Raw genomic sequence first — 16,255 nt, 5'->3', positions numbered from 1 at the left:
AATAGAATGATTTGTTCTAATTGTGTTTGTAAATAGGATATCATGTCTGCATCTTGTACAACAAATAACCACTAGGAAGGCAGTATGCAATGTGTTAATTATTGGAACTGTCCTACCAATTTGATTTGAAACTGTCTTATTGCTTTTTTTTTCTCAATAAAATTACAAGGAAAAAAAGAAACACAAAAAATTAAATATTTTCCATTAAAAAAAATAAAGCTCAAAATTATGGGAAACCTTACCAATAATTCAGTCTTTATAATATTCATTACTACAAGGGTTAGCTAAAACCTATTTTCCCATTTTTCTTCCTCTTTTTTTAATTATTTAACATATATAAATAGAACATTGCCTAGGTCTTAAAAGAAATAATAAATCAGTAAAAAACAGAGAAAATCACAAGCTTTTTCCCTAGAAAAACAACACACAAATTTTCAAATCTCTGATCTGTTGCTTCATTAAAGCAGATTTGCTGTCTTAGTTAAAGGTACTGGAGAAGACAGAGAGTTGATGGTCAATGTGCACCTTCATTCAGTGTTGCCTACTAAAGCAGATGGCACTTGGAGAGAGTGGAATTTCCCAGAATAGGCACTTATGAGCAAGACAACCCTTACATCTTCCAACTACCAGGAAGTGCCTTGCCCCCACACGCGGGAATGGAGCCCTAATTGGGCTACACAGTCCTGCTGCCTCCACATTTTCATTCTTACTCACTGCTCTAGCAATCTGGACTCTGCTAGCTCCAGTGGAACAAAACCATTCTTCACACAATCTCTTTTAAGTCCCTGTCCTCGTTCATCTTTTTGCAGAGCTCCACAGTTGATCCCTCCACCACCAGCTGCAGCAAAATACAGAGATGCTTGCTCTTTTCTTGGCTTCCAAGAACAACTCTTTCCCAATTGCTCCCACCTCTGCTCTTTTCAGTGCTTTGCAGCTCCTTTTTTCTCCACCACCATGTACTCCACTCAGCTCCTACTGCGGACAATCCTCCAGCTCCACAGCACCAGGTGTGAGCCAATTTCATCCCCCATCTCATTTTGCTGAGGGTCCTCCAGCTCCACCAGCTTCCACCTACCCTCCCTCTTCCAGAAAGTAGCTCTCCTTTTGTCAGTTCACTCTATGCAATCCCTCCTGAGCCAGTGATTGTACTGTTCAATTTAAGGTAAAAGTGCTTGTGAATGAATCCAACTTCTGAACATTCTTCTGGAACAGAACTCATTCATCAATGAGTATGTTCATAAATAGGACTTCTCCACTCATAGCTCCATAATTACACCTGTTTAGTAATGAATTTTCTATTCTAGGAAGATCTTCACCTTCTCTCCATTCTCCTCAAGAATGAATGTGTTACTTTATGCAAGGGACTGTAATTTATGCTTAAGTTATCCCAGATGTGGTCAGCAGAAGTCCCTTTAGGGTGACTCTTACGTCATTTTAATATCTCTCTTTATTCCTTGGGCATTCTTATGCTTTCTAGCACAAGAAGATAATCTGGATTTATTGTGTGCACCCTCTATTCCATGTTTATAATCAGTTCTGGTCTCTTTATGGGGAACAGTATTTAGAAACAGGTTAGGCTATCAGGCCTGTCCCTGCTACTGATGTGTCATTGCTTCTTGGTCATCTCAGTGGACAGAACAAGAAAAGTGTGTGTGTGTGTGTGTGTGTGTGTGTGTGTGTGTACACTCATTTCCATGTACCTTAATCTGTCTATATTTCTATTAAATCTTGTTTAATTCAGATGTCTTGGATTTTTCACTAACACGGGCTCGTAGTTATTTTGAAAGTTCAGACAAGTTTTTGAGCAAAGATTAGTAAGCAGTGATAGTAGAGGAAGGAGGCTACTTAATCATCTAAACAAAAAGTTAAAGGGGTGAACTATGGGAGAGAATAAGATCACTTGTGTTGGAAGCTGATGGGGCAACTGATGGGGCAACAGATACAAAAGGGGGAGGCAGCAGGCACTTGGTGCTTCCTGTCTGGATAACTATGACTGCTGTCACTTAGATCCTTACCCACCTCTGCAGTAAGCACTAAACACATGCCTATTTAATTAATTATTGCCTTAATTACTGTCCTACAGATTATATAAAAAGCCAAGTGACATGGGAAAAACTAATTCTAAAGCATACTGCAACCTATATCTCTTCTATGATAGTTTACCATAAGGATTAGAAACTGAGTTTCAAGGGGAGATTACATAAGAACTCATTGTCAGCAGTCCAGACTCTCAGATAGGGGAACATGGCACAGCTACAGTAACTGTGCTCCTGTCTACTATGGAAGGAAACAGATCTGGAAGACTTTTTACTGAGAAGCAACATCAGTAACAATATCTGATTCAGAAAAGAAAAAAATACAGAGATAGTCTACTAGCAATAAAAGTCATTAGGCTGGGGCCGGGGAGATAGCTCAGTAGAATAAGTGCTTCCTTGGCAAGTGCAAGGGCCTGAGTTCAATCCCCGGTTCTGAAACAAAAAAAAAAAAAAAAAAAAAGTCATTAGGCTTAGATGATTACCTGCTACCACTGCAGTATAAAACTCACTGGAGCATGAGCAAAATATAGAAAGTGGTTGTAAGAAGAAAAGGAAAGATAAAAGGAAATGACCCTTGGACATTCTGACTGCTATAACAGAAAGCTTAAAAGCCAGAGAAAAAATAATCTTCCCAGTAGTACAGTAAAAGCAATTCATTGATGACCTCAATGACCTTCTCAATGCTCCATTCACTGGACCCCTTTTTCCAGACTTACCTGACTCCACCCTATTGACACTGGTCAGCCTCCTTCTTGACACCCTCCTTTTGATTTCCTGGGCATTTTACTTTGCTGTTCATCTCCAATCCCCATGACCATTCCCACCTTCCACAAGCACCTCTTTATCTGCTGGTCTTAAAAATTGATCTTCTTTGAAGTCCTGACCTGGACCTCTTCTCCTTCTTCCCTATACTGTCTAGGATTTCTCTTTCACTCCTACATACACTACAGCTCTCACAGTTCTCTCCTGACCAAGAGACCCACACAGCTAGATACATAAATACTTCTAGCGTATGTCACAGACACCTCAAACTAAATGCTTTAACAAAGGAGATTCATTCTGAGACTTGCATAATTGGGCAGTGTTATCACTACATGAACACCACAGAACATACTTACACAAAGCTAAAACAGCATAGACCACTCTTGCTGCCAGTATATGGTATGCTGTTTCACAGTATTTTTATGTAAGCAGAAATACACTCCAAAATACCAATGAAAACTGTAATAAAGCACATGCACAAATTAGTAACAGTCATTTATTAACCAGGTATTACCAACTGTAACTACACTTATATACAATTGGCAGCACAGCATCCCAGCATTACATAAATACATAAATGATGTGTTGTACTACAACATTGATGGATATGACATCACTAGGCAACGGGAATTCTTAATTGCATTATAATCTTATAGGACCACTGTCCTATATGCAGTCCACATGCACATGACTGCTTGTTCAAAGCTGAATCTACCTTCCCTGACCTTGAACCTGCTCCTCAACCAGGTGACCATGTCTGATGTGGCATGTAACCATTACTTTACACTTCTGTTCTTTCTGCCTTCCCCATTCTCTCAGCCTACAGCCCTTCAGTTATTACAAATCTAGAATTTCTGTAATATATTGATTATTTTCCTTGTATAAACCATAATCGTCTTACACCTGCATTATGATCCACACTTTAGCCAGAGTGATGAGTCTACAACCTGAATCTAATGCTGCTTCTTCCAGGAAGCCCACTCTGACCATCGGCCTCTCCCCTGAACATGTTGGATTTACTTTTTGAGGCTTTCACATACACTGGCCTAACATAGTGTCAGCATCCAATGGTCCACTACGCTGGGTATTGCCCTTGTGACTGCATATCCTTTGAAAGAAGCATATCGTTCATTCATATTTGCGTCCCTGATTCCTCATGCTGTGCACATACCTAATAGGTGCTCAAAAAATCTTTGTTTTAGGGCATTTTTGTTCCCCTAAACCAGGAATTCTTAATACACAGTCTTAGTAAAATTTCACCACTTGTCCCTGTACTGCATATAGAAACCCTTCTCCATCCAATCCAAAATTACACATTGTATTTAATTAAGGTATCTTTTCCACTTTTAAAATCTGGGCAAATACTTAATCTGTTTTTTTCTTTTATAAGAATTTTTTTACAAAGCACAGATCAGATGTATTATAAAATATCCCTCAATATTTTTGGTCTCTTAGCTTAAGGCCAATAATTTTTGGCAGGAAAACCTGGTAAGTGACGTTGGAGAGCCCTTGCCTGGGAAGAGGAGACAAAAGTAATCAGAGAGTAAGAGGAAACCAAGAGGCCACAGCATTAAGGGAAGGACAGAAGGATACTAAACAGAAGGTGATCGACTTGACCTAAGACTGTAAAGAGGTTAAGCAGGATGACCCCCATTTAGCACTGGAAGTCACTGGACAGCTCCAAAGAATGAGGGCAGTGGCTGTTTGAAGTGGAATAACAAATGAAAGATAAGAAAATGGAGATAAAGGGGACAACTCAGAATCTCAGCACTTTAATTTAGGAAGGATCATGGAGCCAGTCTTCTCATTTTTTTGAAGAGGAAATTGAAGCCCATAAAAGTCACAGATCTTTATAAAGACAGCTGGTGCAGAGTTCAGTCCTATGGGAGCCAATCTCCACGTACAAGGCTATACTCCCTCTTTAGATATATTTGGTGTTGAAGGAAGAAAGAATGGGAAGGAAGTGTGAAGAAAAGGTTGATAACAATAAAGTAGAAATCGTGTATTTTCTCTTTCTAAAATGTAAACTGGCTTTGTCTTGCCCTTATAAATTCCCTTCTTTGTCTCTGTAACTTTCATGATGAGCTATAAACCCCCCAGGATCCTGTCCCAGTTCCCCATCCAGCTTAGTCTCACAGAGCGCCCCTCACTCTCACCTCTACTCTAGCAACACTGACTTTTCCTGCAGTACCGTGAGTCCTTGGACCTTGCATGAGCTGCTCCCTCCCTGACTGTTCCTCCTTCCCCGATTCCCTTTCTGCTTTCCTGCCACATTATTTTTCATCCTTCCAGAGTTACTCTTTTCAATCTTCTGAACTTCTGTCCTTGAAACTCTACTTCTGTCTCTTTGTGTGAAGCTCTTCTGGGCCAGAAGACTTAAATGTATTTAGAGCTGGCACATACTTACAATCTCTGTACAACCTAAACTTCATTTACCTCTTACAGACACTCCATCATATTTTCAAAAGTTATTTCAAAGGACTGTCTGTTTCCTACCTGGGTATGAGGGCACATACTTGAAGTCCCAACAGTCTAGAAGGCTGAAGCAGAAGAATCAGAAGTTTGAGCCCAGCCTGGGCAAATTAGCAACTTAGTAAGAACCTGGGTTTTTGTTGTTGCTGTTGCTGTTGTTTAAAAAAGATTATGGTTTCATAATCAAAAGAAATTAAATAAAGACTTTCCTTATAATGAATCAAAAAAGCTTAAGTACAAGCCATTCAAAAGGACTGTTTCATTCATTCTAATGTTCATGCCTATATTTCTGTACAAAACACTATGTCCAATGTCTGTTTTCCATCCTGCGTAGCAGAGCAGCAGAAGAAAGAAGTCAAATGGAACTGGTGTCAGATTTAAGAACACTGCAGTAATTGGCCACTATTGCTATTCAAATTAAAAAAAGAAAAAAGAAAAGAAAAGAAAATTTCAAATCCTGCTTCTCAGTGCCAGGTCAGAATATATTCAGAGTTATCTCTGAAAGTATGTATAACACAAATTCTATAGAAATAGTACCTCTACGTCACACCTTGATATTTCCAACTAGTTTGAGACATGAAGCATACAAAGCAAATAAAAATACATCAGGCTGTCACAATTGTCAGTGAAGATACAAGGGATGAAGACAGGCATGGACCTAGGATCAGGTGGGGAAGTGGTTAGTCACCAAATCTAACAAGGTACAATGGTGCTATAAGGGAGGAATCTGCACAGTGATCTGGACGCAGAGAAAAGAGGGCCTACAGAAGTCTGGAGGTATCAGATAAGGCATCAGGAAGAGATGATACTTGCTTTGAGACTGAACAGAAGGAGACTATACCAGTGGGAAACTGAGGAATCATTTCAGGCAACCAGAATCAGCACGTACAGGGATGGGCCAGCACTCCCGAGAGATTTGGGGTGGCCCCCTCTTAGGAGAACTGAAAATTCCATGATATATCAGATCTCTCATATTTGAACTTTAAGCCCTACTTATCTCCCTTTTCTTGTCCTGAATTCAGCTTTCCTCATCACTGTCCTACTCTTTCCATACACCAAGGAATCATCTGCCTCCTCTTCTAGTCCATCTCCTGTAGTAGAGTTGCCATTCATTCTTCCTCAGTTCAGATGTCCTGAGCATATGCTTTTCCATAAAAAGCCTTTTCAAATATGGTCTCACCCTCCATGCTACAGCTGATTAGATTGGGTGGGTGTCTGGACCCATGCTTGATCAACTGCATTTCTTCTTATTCAGTTGATTTTGTAAGAACAAGCTGAATAGGCATGTGTGCTGAGACTCAGACAGCTCTGAGGGTAGACAGGGTACCATGTACAAAATGAATCACTGAGTTAAATGAATCTGAAGGCAGAAAAAAACAAAGTGTATATTATCCAGAGAATAGCAGAGATCGAAATCCCTGCGCTGCATTAGGTTGTTGCACGAGAAAGAAACAGGAAAAGACTAGCTGCCCGACATCTGTGCAGTGCCTGAGAGGCAGCCACAGTCCCTGTAATTCAGGCCCCAAACGTGTTCTTGTCACCTTATAATCCCTTCCTTAATTGTGCTTCTTCAAAAAGTTTTAGTTTTAGTTTCTAGAAACTAATGATCCCTTACTTAAAATACAGCCCGTTATTTCTGGGTCTTGTTTTAGTTTTACCTATAACATCAATTCAAAATGAACATAGAATATCAGTTAAACTAAAAAAGAAAGTTCATGCCTTTAAAATAAAGACTGGGGGTGTGGCTCAGTAGTAGAACACTTGCCTAGAATACATGAGGCCTTCACTTCAATCTCCAGCACCACACACAAAATTAGATATTCTCCATAGCCTTAGAATAAATCTCTGACCAGTCTATTTATGTATTCCCACTCCAGAGGGAACTTCCTTCACCTGCTAGTAGAAGCTGCCTGCTGCTCCTTCCCCCAGGGTGATGAAAAAGGGAGTGGCAGAAACCTAGTGAAAATCCCCAAAATCCTTGAGCTCCTGGTAGAGGCCATCAGCTGCTAGCCTCTCTTTGGGAGAAGAAAGAAATGAACTACTAAAGGGCTACTACTGGAAATGAACTACTATTCTCTCTCACACCTCCCTTCAGTGTCCATGCCATCTCCCACTAGCTGGCTCAACAGACCCATCTCTGGCAGCAAGGTTGACATCTATAAAATCATTTTTAGAAAGCAAGAATCTTTGGGAATAAACAAATGCAAAGTATAGGCTGCAACTGGTCCCCAGACCCACATATCACCAAATTCTGCAGTGGTTCCATAAAGTTTCAATGACACTATTCTACAAATATACAAAAATCTATAAATCCTTCATAATATCTAACATCATCTTACACATACAGGACAGCAAGCAAAGCCTCTGACTTCTATTACTTCTAGGTTAATCTCTTTAATGGTTGTTTCTGTTTCAGGATCCCCAGATATTTCTATGTAGGAAGAATGGGGGGCACTTTGTTCACAGAATTCAGTGACTGTGGGTGACCAACATAGTCCCATGGGGAAAAAATAGTCTTTTCAGTAAATATTGGCACAAGTAATAAATGCATGTGAAAGAAAGCACTCGGACTTCTACCTTACACCATACACAAACATTAAACCAAAATGGATCCTCGAACTAAATGTAAGAGCTAAAATCATAAAACTTTTGAAGAAAACACACAAATAAATATTTATGATCTTAAACTAGATGATGATTTCTTAAGATCTGACTTCAAAATAACAGGAAACAAAAAATAAATAAATTTAACATCACCAAAGTTGAAAACTTTCCTGCTTCAAAGGGATTATTTAAGAAAATAAAGACAACTCACTGAATGGGAAAAAATATTTTAAGTAACATATTACATAAAATACACATCTAGAATATGTAAGCAATTCTCACAATGAAAAGATAAATCAATTCAAAAAGGAGAAAGGATTTGAACAGACATTTCTGCAAAGAAGATTTATAAAAGATAGTAAATTTATAATAGGATGATTAATATAAGTAATCATTAGGAAAATGCAACATCATTTCATGTGCACTATGATTGCAATTAATAAAAACATACAATAACATAATAACAAGTATTGCCAATGATATGGAGGAATTGGAACTCTCTCCTATTGCTGATGAGACTGTTAAATGGTGTGGCTTCGGAAAAAGAAGAAACACTGGGCTAGGGGCCAACTTAACTGAAGACATGGACTCCATTATTTAAGAATTGGCAAATTTAAGTCTCATGGAAGCATAGATATATTATTAAGAGATTATTTCACTAGTTTGTAATCTTTTGGTTGAAAAACACTGGTCTATTGAGTTTGGAATATACAAGTGAAGTCCTTCAAATCTTGCTGCTGGAATGTAACCTGTGAATTAGCAGCACCAACTCCCCCAAGCTGGGTGGATCTGCACAACATCCGGCTTTACTCTAGGTCTATTGTTACAGAATCTGCACTTTAGCAAGAGCCAAAGTGTCCCCTATCACCAGGATACTTAAGAACTGTTTGCTCTCAAAACTTTAACTATAGTTGAGACCAACCCACATATGATGAATTCAAGGTAACTTACAAAGAGAGCCTGGCTGCTGAGGGTACCTGGACCACTAGCCAAGGATCACTTTCCAGATGGTTCTAGCCTAAAGTCAACCCAAGAAATGAAGCCAGGGTTTGCTTTCCTTTCCTCTGGTATCAAAAATATCACTTCATTGCAAAGCATTTCAGATCCATATCCCCAAGGACTGAAGAAGCCCTAGGACGGTGCTGCTTAGAAGTCTTCTATGGAACAATTTTTCACCACAACCTATGTATAAGACCACTGGTGCTGGTGGGGCTGGTATCATTCCTTTTAAAAATAGTGTCATTTAGAGCAATGACTGAAAGCAGTGACCCACTATACAGCAAACCTATTTTGCAAATAAAAACGCGGTCATGTTTTTAAGTAAAAAACTGAGATCCATTATGTGATAAGAAAAAAATGTACCCATGACAATAGATGAATAGGATTTAGGAAATTGACAACATATGGCATTAAAACCCAAAAGGCATTAATGACCTGGATGAGAATTACGATGACCTTGACCTTTCTCTACATTATCTATGGTAGAATTCTAGGTCCAAGCTCTTGCCCAGCCTGGCACCTTTGCACCTACTGTCCTCTCTGCCATCACAACTGCACCTGTCTGTCCCAGGTTGATTCTCACCCTTCAGGTCCCAGCTACTCTGGAAATCTTATCTAAGGTCCTCCCACCCAATCCAGCTCCCCCTAAGATCATCCTGTTCTTGCACCACCATATTTACCTTATTTCCTTTCTTCTTCACTGGTGGCCTCCCCACTGGAATGTAAGCTTCAAGGCAGCAGAACTTTGTCATGTGCACAGCTGCACCCCATCCACCTGGCACATTTATGTAACATGAATATTTACCAATGAGAATAAATAAAATATCCAACCTTAGATAATAGATAAATCTTTAAAAAATAGACTACAATGCATTAATAATAATTAAAATTTTATTAATAGATCATAAGCTTTCATCAAAAGCCTTTGCTTCATACCCTTGCCAGTGTACAGATGAGTAAGATTCAGTGAATGGTGGGATGATCTCATTCAACAAATTTGATTAAACATAGTTCCCTCTCAAAACCATACCTGTAGAAGGAAATCACTCAGCGTGAGGAAGGAGAATTTCATCAAGAAAACACATACATAAAGTGTGTGCTAGAAAGCAGGCACTCTATATACTGATACCTGTGAACTAAGGAACTGCACTGCAGATGGTAATCTGTAATAGTAGTTTCATGCTTGGAGTGCCTGTCATTCTGGTCTTCTGAATACGGGCTGCTTGTCATGACATGCCAGTTGCTACTATGAAGGCTCTCGGGTAGATGGTTGTTCAAAAAGAAGCGGGTGGTGAATGAAAGCAAGAGACAGGAAAAGGAATATTGTGGGACTGTCCTGCTTCAAGGTTGTATATGGTGAGATTTTTGGACTTATGTGTAAACATAAGACGTATATAATTCTTTATGTCTATTTTTAAAATATATTCTAATTTTTAAATGTTTTTTATCATATTCTGTAAGGACTTAAAGTTCAATATATCAATACTTGATGAAAAATACCTGTTCCATATTATGCCTAAGACGTTTGATATGCAAACAGATAGTGAGGTTAAGCTTAACAGCCTAAGTTGTATGGTAATAACAATAAGCTTGTCTTCTGGATGGTTAACAACCTAAGTTTGCAGACCAAAATAAGATGAAAAGGAGGGCTGAAAGGAAAGCCAACATTTTGGCCCTAGCCTTCCAAGGTCAATTAAGACTCAGGACATAAGAGAACTTGTACTGTAATGTCATGTAACTCACCAATGTCCCAAATTTTCTGATCAAGGAGATTATGGGACCAAAGAAGAAAATGATCGATGATGTAGAGTGTGCCTAAGGACAGTCACATGGAGAGAAAATAATCTCTCAGGCTTTCACAGAGAGCACATTGGCCAAGCAATGGCTGTGACTCATCCACATGGCTGACACTGACAAACAATCTGAGGTACAGGATCTCAGGATAAAGCCTGAGGGGATTTCAATGACCTTATCAGACCCAAAAGCTACAACTCTTATTGCATAAGTCCTGCTTTACTCGGTCTTAACCACCCAGCAGAAAAGTATAGAAATGAAATATAAGAAGTAAAGCCATGGTGTTATGTTGAGCTGTGGGGGACTCAGGTCAACAATTTCTGACATTGCCAGTCAAGTGGAAGACCCAATACTATTATGGACTACTGAACTCTTTTAGATTATTTTGCTGAGGAAACACACCTATAATATTCAAATAACGGAACTTAACAAAAAAAGGGTATACAGATGAATGTCCATTTTGTATCTGTGTATTCAAAGTGGTTAGGATAGATATATAGTTACATTCTCTTAATGAATAGAGTGATTTGTTCTCATGGTGTTTGTAAATAGGATATCATGTCCACATCTTGCACAGCAATTAACCACTGGGAGGAATGTATGTAATGTATTAATTATTGAAACTGTCCTACCAATTTGATTTGAAAAACAAATAAATAAATAAATAAATAAACTACCTACTACTTTTTAAAAAATCTACATTGTGCATCGGTGTAAACAAAAAATAAATTTTAAGATATCAAAAAAAAAAAAAGAAAGAAAGAAAGCAGGCACTCAATATGAACTGAATTCCTTATAATTACTTCCATATTTCCCTTACTCAACCTGATCAAGAGATTAAAAATGTAAAATCTTATCTCTAGGTCATCATGTTACCTGTTTATCCAGTGCTCCAAGTTCAACCATGGCTAATAGATGCCTCTCTTCAAATCCAACAAACAAAGTTACATCTGCAGCACCAGATTACTTTAGTTATGTCAGAGCTCTGGCTTTTAAGTTTTTTAATGTAAATACTTCCAGTGGATTACTGTTTCTGCTCATTACATCAAAATTAGTGATATTCCTAAAACGAACCTGAATATGATTCTATTACTAGTTTTAGAAATCTGCTTCACATACTCTTGAAAGAAAACACAGGATTTATAGACCAAGAGATGACAATTACAAAGAGAAAAAACTTAGTGAATTCTTTTGGGGAACATTCTCAGTAGTAGGAAGCATAGTGACTGAAAAAAAATAAGCAGCGGCAGCTTCTGAAGCAATAGTGTTGGTTTTTGGAGTCCGATGGATTGGATCCCAGTTCTCAGTTCTCAGTTGCTAGATGTTCACCAGAAGCAAGACCCTTAACCACCTTCGGCATCAGCCCCTCAACAGCAGGCTGGGTCAACACCACAACTTCCTTCACATGGCAGTTGAAAGAATGCATGAGACAAACCTGCATACACATTTAGTTCTGATTCCAGAACTCAAAAAATATATGAGCTCTGCTGATATTAGGATTCACTCCCAGCATCAAGGAGTTCATATTCATTTACAAATGGAACTATTCAGCCTCAGAACAGCACTGGACACATGTAAGTGAGCAACACTGGTCACAAAAGAACTAAAACTTCTTGGCATCCCCTTCTTGGTCTGAGGATGATAAAAGGTCTCGAGGCAAAAGTGAAAAAGAAGCAGGGAGGCCTTGCATGACATGGATGCAAACAGCTCCTTGTGACAGGAACCTTGTATGTAATCTCCACAATATGCTATAAAGTGGATACCTATAAACCCCATTTTATAATCAGGAAGTTATTTTACTGATGAGAAAGTTGCCCACCTGGTAGTGGATCTAGGCTGAACAGAGGGAGAAGGCTCAAGGGAAAGACACCATGAAGGAAGAGAAGAATAAAACAACTGCATTGTATGATAGGTGGGAAACAAACAATTTGTAACTTTTTTAAATAAAAAATAAAGATAGAATGATAAGTTAGGACCTGAGAAAATGGAAAGGTAAAGAGTCTGGACTTCTGCTTGCAAAAAGCGAGGCATCATTATTTCATGTTTTGGTGTGTATTTAAATACAAGTACCACTACTGCAACTGAGAACATTTACTGAGCACCAACTAAGTGCCAGGCCCTACACTAAATCCTTGGAATATAGCTGAAACTTGCAACAACTCCACAATTTAGACACTGTCACACCATTTCACATTCAAGACTGTGAGAGGTCACACATTTCCATCAATAGAGGAATGGAATTCATACTTATCTGTGTGCATGTGATGTCAAAGTCAGTATTCTTTTTCGTAAAGCAAGAGTAGATAAACCTCTCTGGCAGTAGAGAGCCAAAATGTCGGAAAGAAAATACTGACAAAGAACTCTCCAAAACCAAGACAGAGACTCAGATGCAGACGTAAATGTCTCAAGTAGAGTAACTGTAAAAATGGAAGGCAGTTGAAACAGAGCAAATGTGTTCCTGACCTTTTCTGTCTCTTACTCGCTTGCTATGACATGTTGGGCTACTCGTAGTAGACACCAAGTTAGTAGTTAATCCAGTTCCTATTATGGTCATTGCATTCAAGCCATGATCAAATATTGCTCTGGGTATTTATTTGCTCCATTACAATGTTGCTAGGGCTAAAAATATGGCATCATTCTCTAATCTGTATGCACATTGGGAGGCAATCATTCAAGAGACTAAATCTAAGCTTCTACATCCAATAAATCACATTATGCCCCACATACAAGTATTTTTAAAAACCTGACTTAAATACATAGCAAGTCAAAACAGGAGGACACATATGCTAAGCTCTAATGAGCTCTGCCAAATCCTACATCATTACTAAGGTTCATCATGATCCCACAGACCACATGGTTTTATCAAATGGAGTATGTTATCAATATTTGTTGGGCTACTTCCTAGCTAATACTCTAGATAACCTACACAAAGGCAAAACAGGAGGAAATGTGTGCATATGAATGTATCCTTCAAAATAATGCAAAAGCTAAGTATGACGTGGATAGTTACTTGGACGATCTCATTTGACAGAATCAAAAGTCTGAACTATTAATATTCATGCAATGATTCAAAATACAGTATTTTTGCATTAAGACCTTTGCTACAGTCTTCCCCATCCAGTGACAAACTTCAACATTTCAGGTGGAAAACACAGTATTATACTGGGATATAGAGAAATGAAATGGATGGATGAAGATAAGATTGTGTATTGGGGTTTGTGTATTTCCTTTACCATATACAGTATAATATAAAGGATAACAGCATAAACATTTCAACTTTATAGGTTTTAATTGCATAAGGACCTGTGATTTGTGTTTTCTAATCCACTAAACTTAATTTCATTTCCATTTTGCAAAGAAAAACAAGGTTAGAGTGCTCTGCTCACCTGTACATGCTCAGACCAAAACAAATACTGTGAAGAATTTATCTTTTTTCTGAAATCAGGCTTACTATTATGTCACTACTCAACACAACCACCTTACCAAATAGATCAGAAGAGAAACTGTTCTTTTTTCTCTTTATCAATTAGGTTTCCCTGCAAACCTAATCATGCACATGACTTCTCGCATCTTTTCTTCAATCCGAGTGTTTGAGCACACAAGCCAGATGTCATCACAGCCCCCTGGCCCAGCTGCTTGTTATCACAATGGTTTACTGCAACTCCACCCTTTTCCCATTTTCAGTTCCAACAGTTCATTTTTCTTCTATTCGAGTAAGAATTATGATTAAGAGTTCAAATCCTCAAAGTAGTTCAGTGAGCTGTCATGTTAATATTCCTTAACCCCAGGGAATTTTCTGTTTAATTGCCATTTTCCCCCTGCCCCCAAAGGACTACATCTTATTTTGCTGTTGTAATGGAAAGCACTGCATTAAGACAGACAGTGCAAAAACAGAATGGGTTTAAATTTTTAAACATCTAACCTTTTCATGTGTCACTGTTAATCATCTGCACCTGTGACTTTAATAACTACTCTGGCAATTAAAGAAGCAAAATCTGCAGGACAGGACTAAGTAAGGATGCCCCAATCACAACCATTACCATATCAGGGAAGGAAAGCAAATGCTGTTTTGCCTAATGTGATGTGAAGAAAATTTTACATGTCAGTTCCACCAAATCTTGAAAGCATTAGAGCTCCCAGCATTTAACAGCTTCATCTAAAAGTTAAAAGTTTATATATTAACATGTATATGCACATATGTATGCATATAAATTCTCCCCACTGAGAAATTATAGGACTGCTGACATCACACCACTTAATCACTTATTTCACTGTGAAAGGCAAAAGTGGCAATATTCGGAAAATATAATGGAAGTTGTTCTGCATCAGTGAAACACACAAGTTTGGAAGGTATAAATACGGCGTCTATTCCTCTAAGTGGAGGCTCCCATGCCCTGGACATCTTAACTGCCCACGGCCCAAAGGGATGCTCTGTGAACTGCATCCTGACCACACCTTGTTTGGTCAATGGAAAAGCTGAGACGATCTGGGAGGAAATGTGTCTGGTCCAGATAGGTCAGAAAAGGACCAAAAATCAAAATATGCCCCCTTTGGTTTAAGAGAGAGGGCCCCTAACATGGCTGTTCATCCAGGGGACTTCCGCATTCATTCCATAGACCAGCCTCTACTAACTGTTGACCATTCTGTGGGTAGGCTGGTAGGATTTTTGTGGTCCAGCAGTTATCAGCCTTTTATAACCTCAATGATGCTTTACAAGCATCCATTTAGTGTGTGAATATGCTTTTCATATTAAAACACTACCAAATGAAATATTAAGAAAGAAACTCTCCACCCACTGCAGAAATATTCCAGGTCTGAAGCATCTGGGATAAAGATTCCAAATTACAAAATTTCTTTTCAATTAAAAAAAAAAAAATCTTCTTGCTTGCTGAGGAACCTGCTGAGAAGCCTCCCGAAGATGATACCTACAGTTCATCCTATGTTTACCTAGTTACGATAGGAAGAAGTGTGTGATAGTTACCCAGTCCTTCCACTTGTAGCAGGAATGAACACCAAAATGCATCAGAACGCTCAACTCTGTAGAGATAGGGAAGCCTTCCGGGAGGGATAAACAGAAAAGACGCGCCTCTCTCCCCAACTGCACCCCGACACAGACACACACACACACACACACACACACACACACACACACACCCTATTTCTACCCTAGCCCACAACCAGCAGCCCTTCCGTTATTCTATGCGGCTCCAGAGAGAATCTTTTATTCCGTGGGGCTCCCCATCTGACCCTGGGAAAGCCGGGCTGGTCATTCTTCTTCCCACCCTTCCATCCTCCACACCCAGCCTTCCCGCCGCCCCACTTCACCCCCTTACCTGATAATGTCGTCGTTGTGTCCCAAGAAGAATTTTTGGCTGTGCTCGCGGGTGTTGTACACCACCCCGACCCCAGCCACAAAGTAGACCACCTCCTTGCCGGCCGTATAGTACAGGTTGTTGCGGCACTGGTGACCCCGGTACCCGTACACCCACTCCAGCCGGAGCTGGCAGCCGGGAGCCGTCCGATCCGCCATGATAAGCCGACCCCACTCGCGCCCCGGCCCCCCTGCGCCGGCTCTGTGCTCGCCCGGG

The 16,255-nt window shown here is 39.4% G+C and overlaps 1 protein-coding gene across 1 annotated transcript in view; it reads right to left on the bottom strand.

Moving 5' to 3' along the window:
• Eml6 (echinoderm microtubule associated protein like 6) overlaps window positions 1-16,197 on the bottom strand; it is a 275,911-nt gene extending 259,714 nt beyond the window's left edge. Inside the window, exon 1 of the mRNA XM_004632420.2 lies at window positions 16,001-16,197. Within this exon, the coding sequence (XP_004632477.1) occupies window positions 16,001-16,197 (197 nt within the window). The remainder of the gene's footprint in view (window positions 1-16,000) is intronic.
• Between the last annotated feature and the right edge of the window lie 58 nt (window positions 16,198-16,255).

Source organism: Octodon degus, unplaced genomic scaffold (genome assembly GCF_000260255.1).
Source record: "Octodon degus isolate 3935 unplaced genomic scaffold, OctDeg1.0 scaffold00048, whole genome shotgun sequence".
NCBI classification, from domain to species: domain Eukaryota; kingdom Metazoa; phylum Chordata; class Mammalia; order Rodentia; family Octodontidae; genus Octodon; species Octodon degus.
Note: the sequence above shows the minus strand (reverse complement) of the source record. Positions and strands in the feature narration are given on the sequence as shown.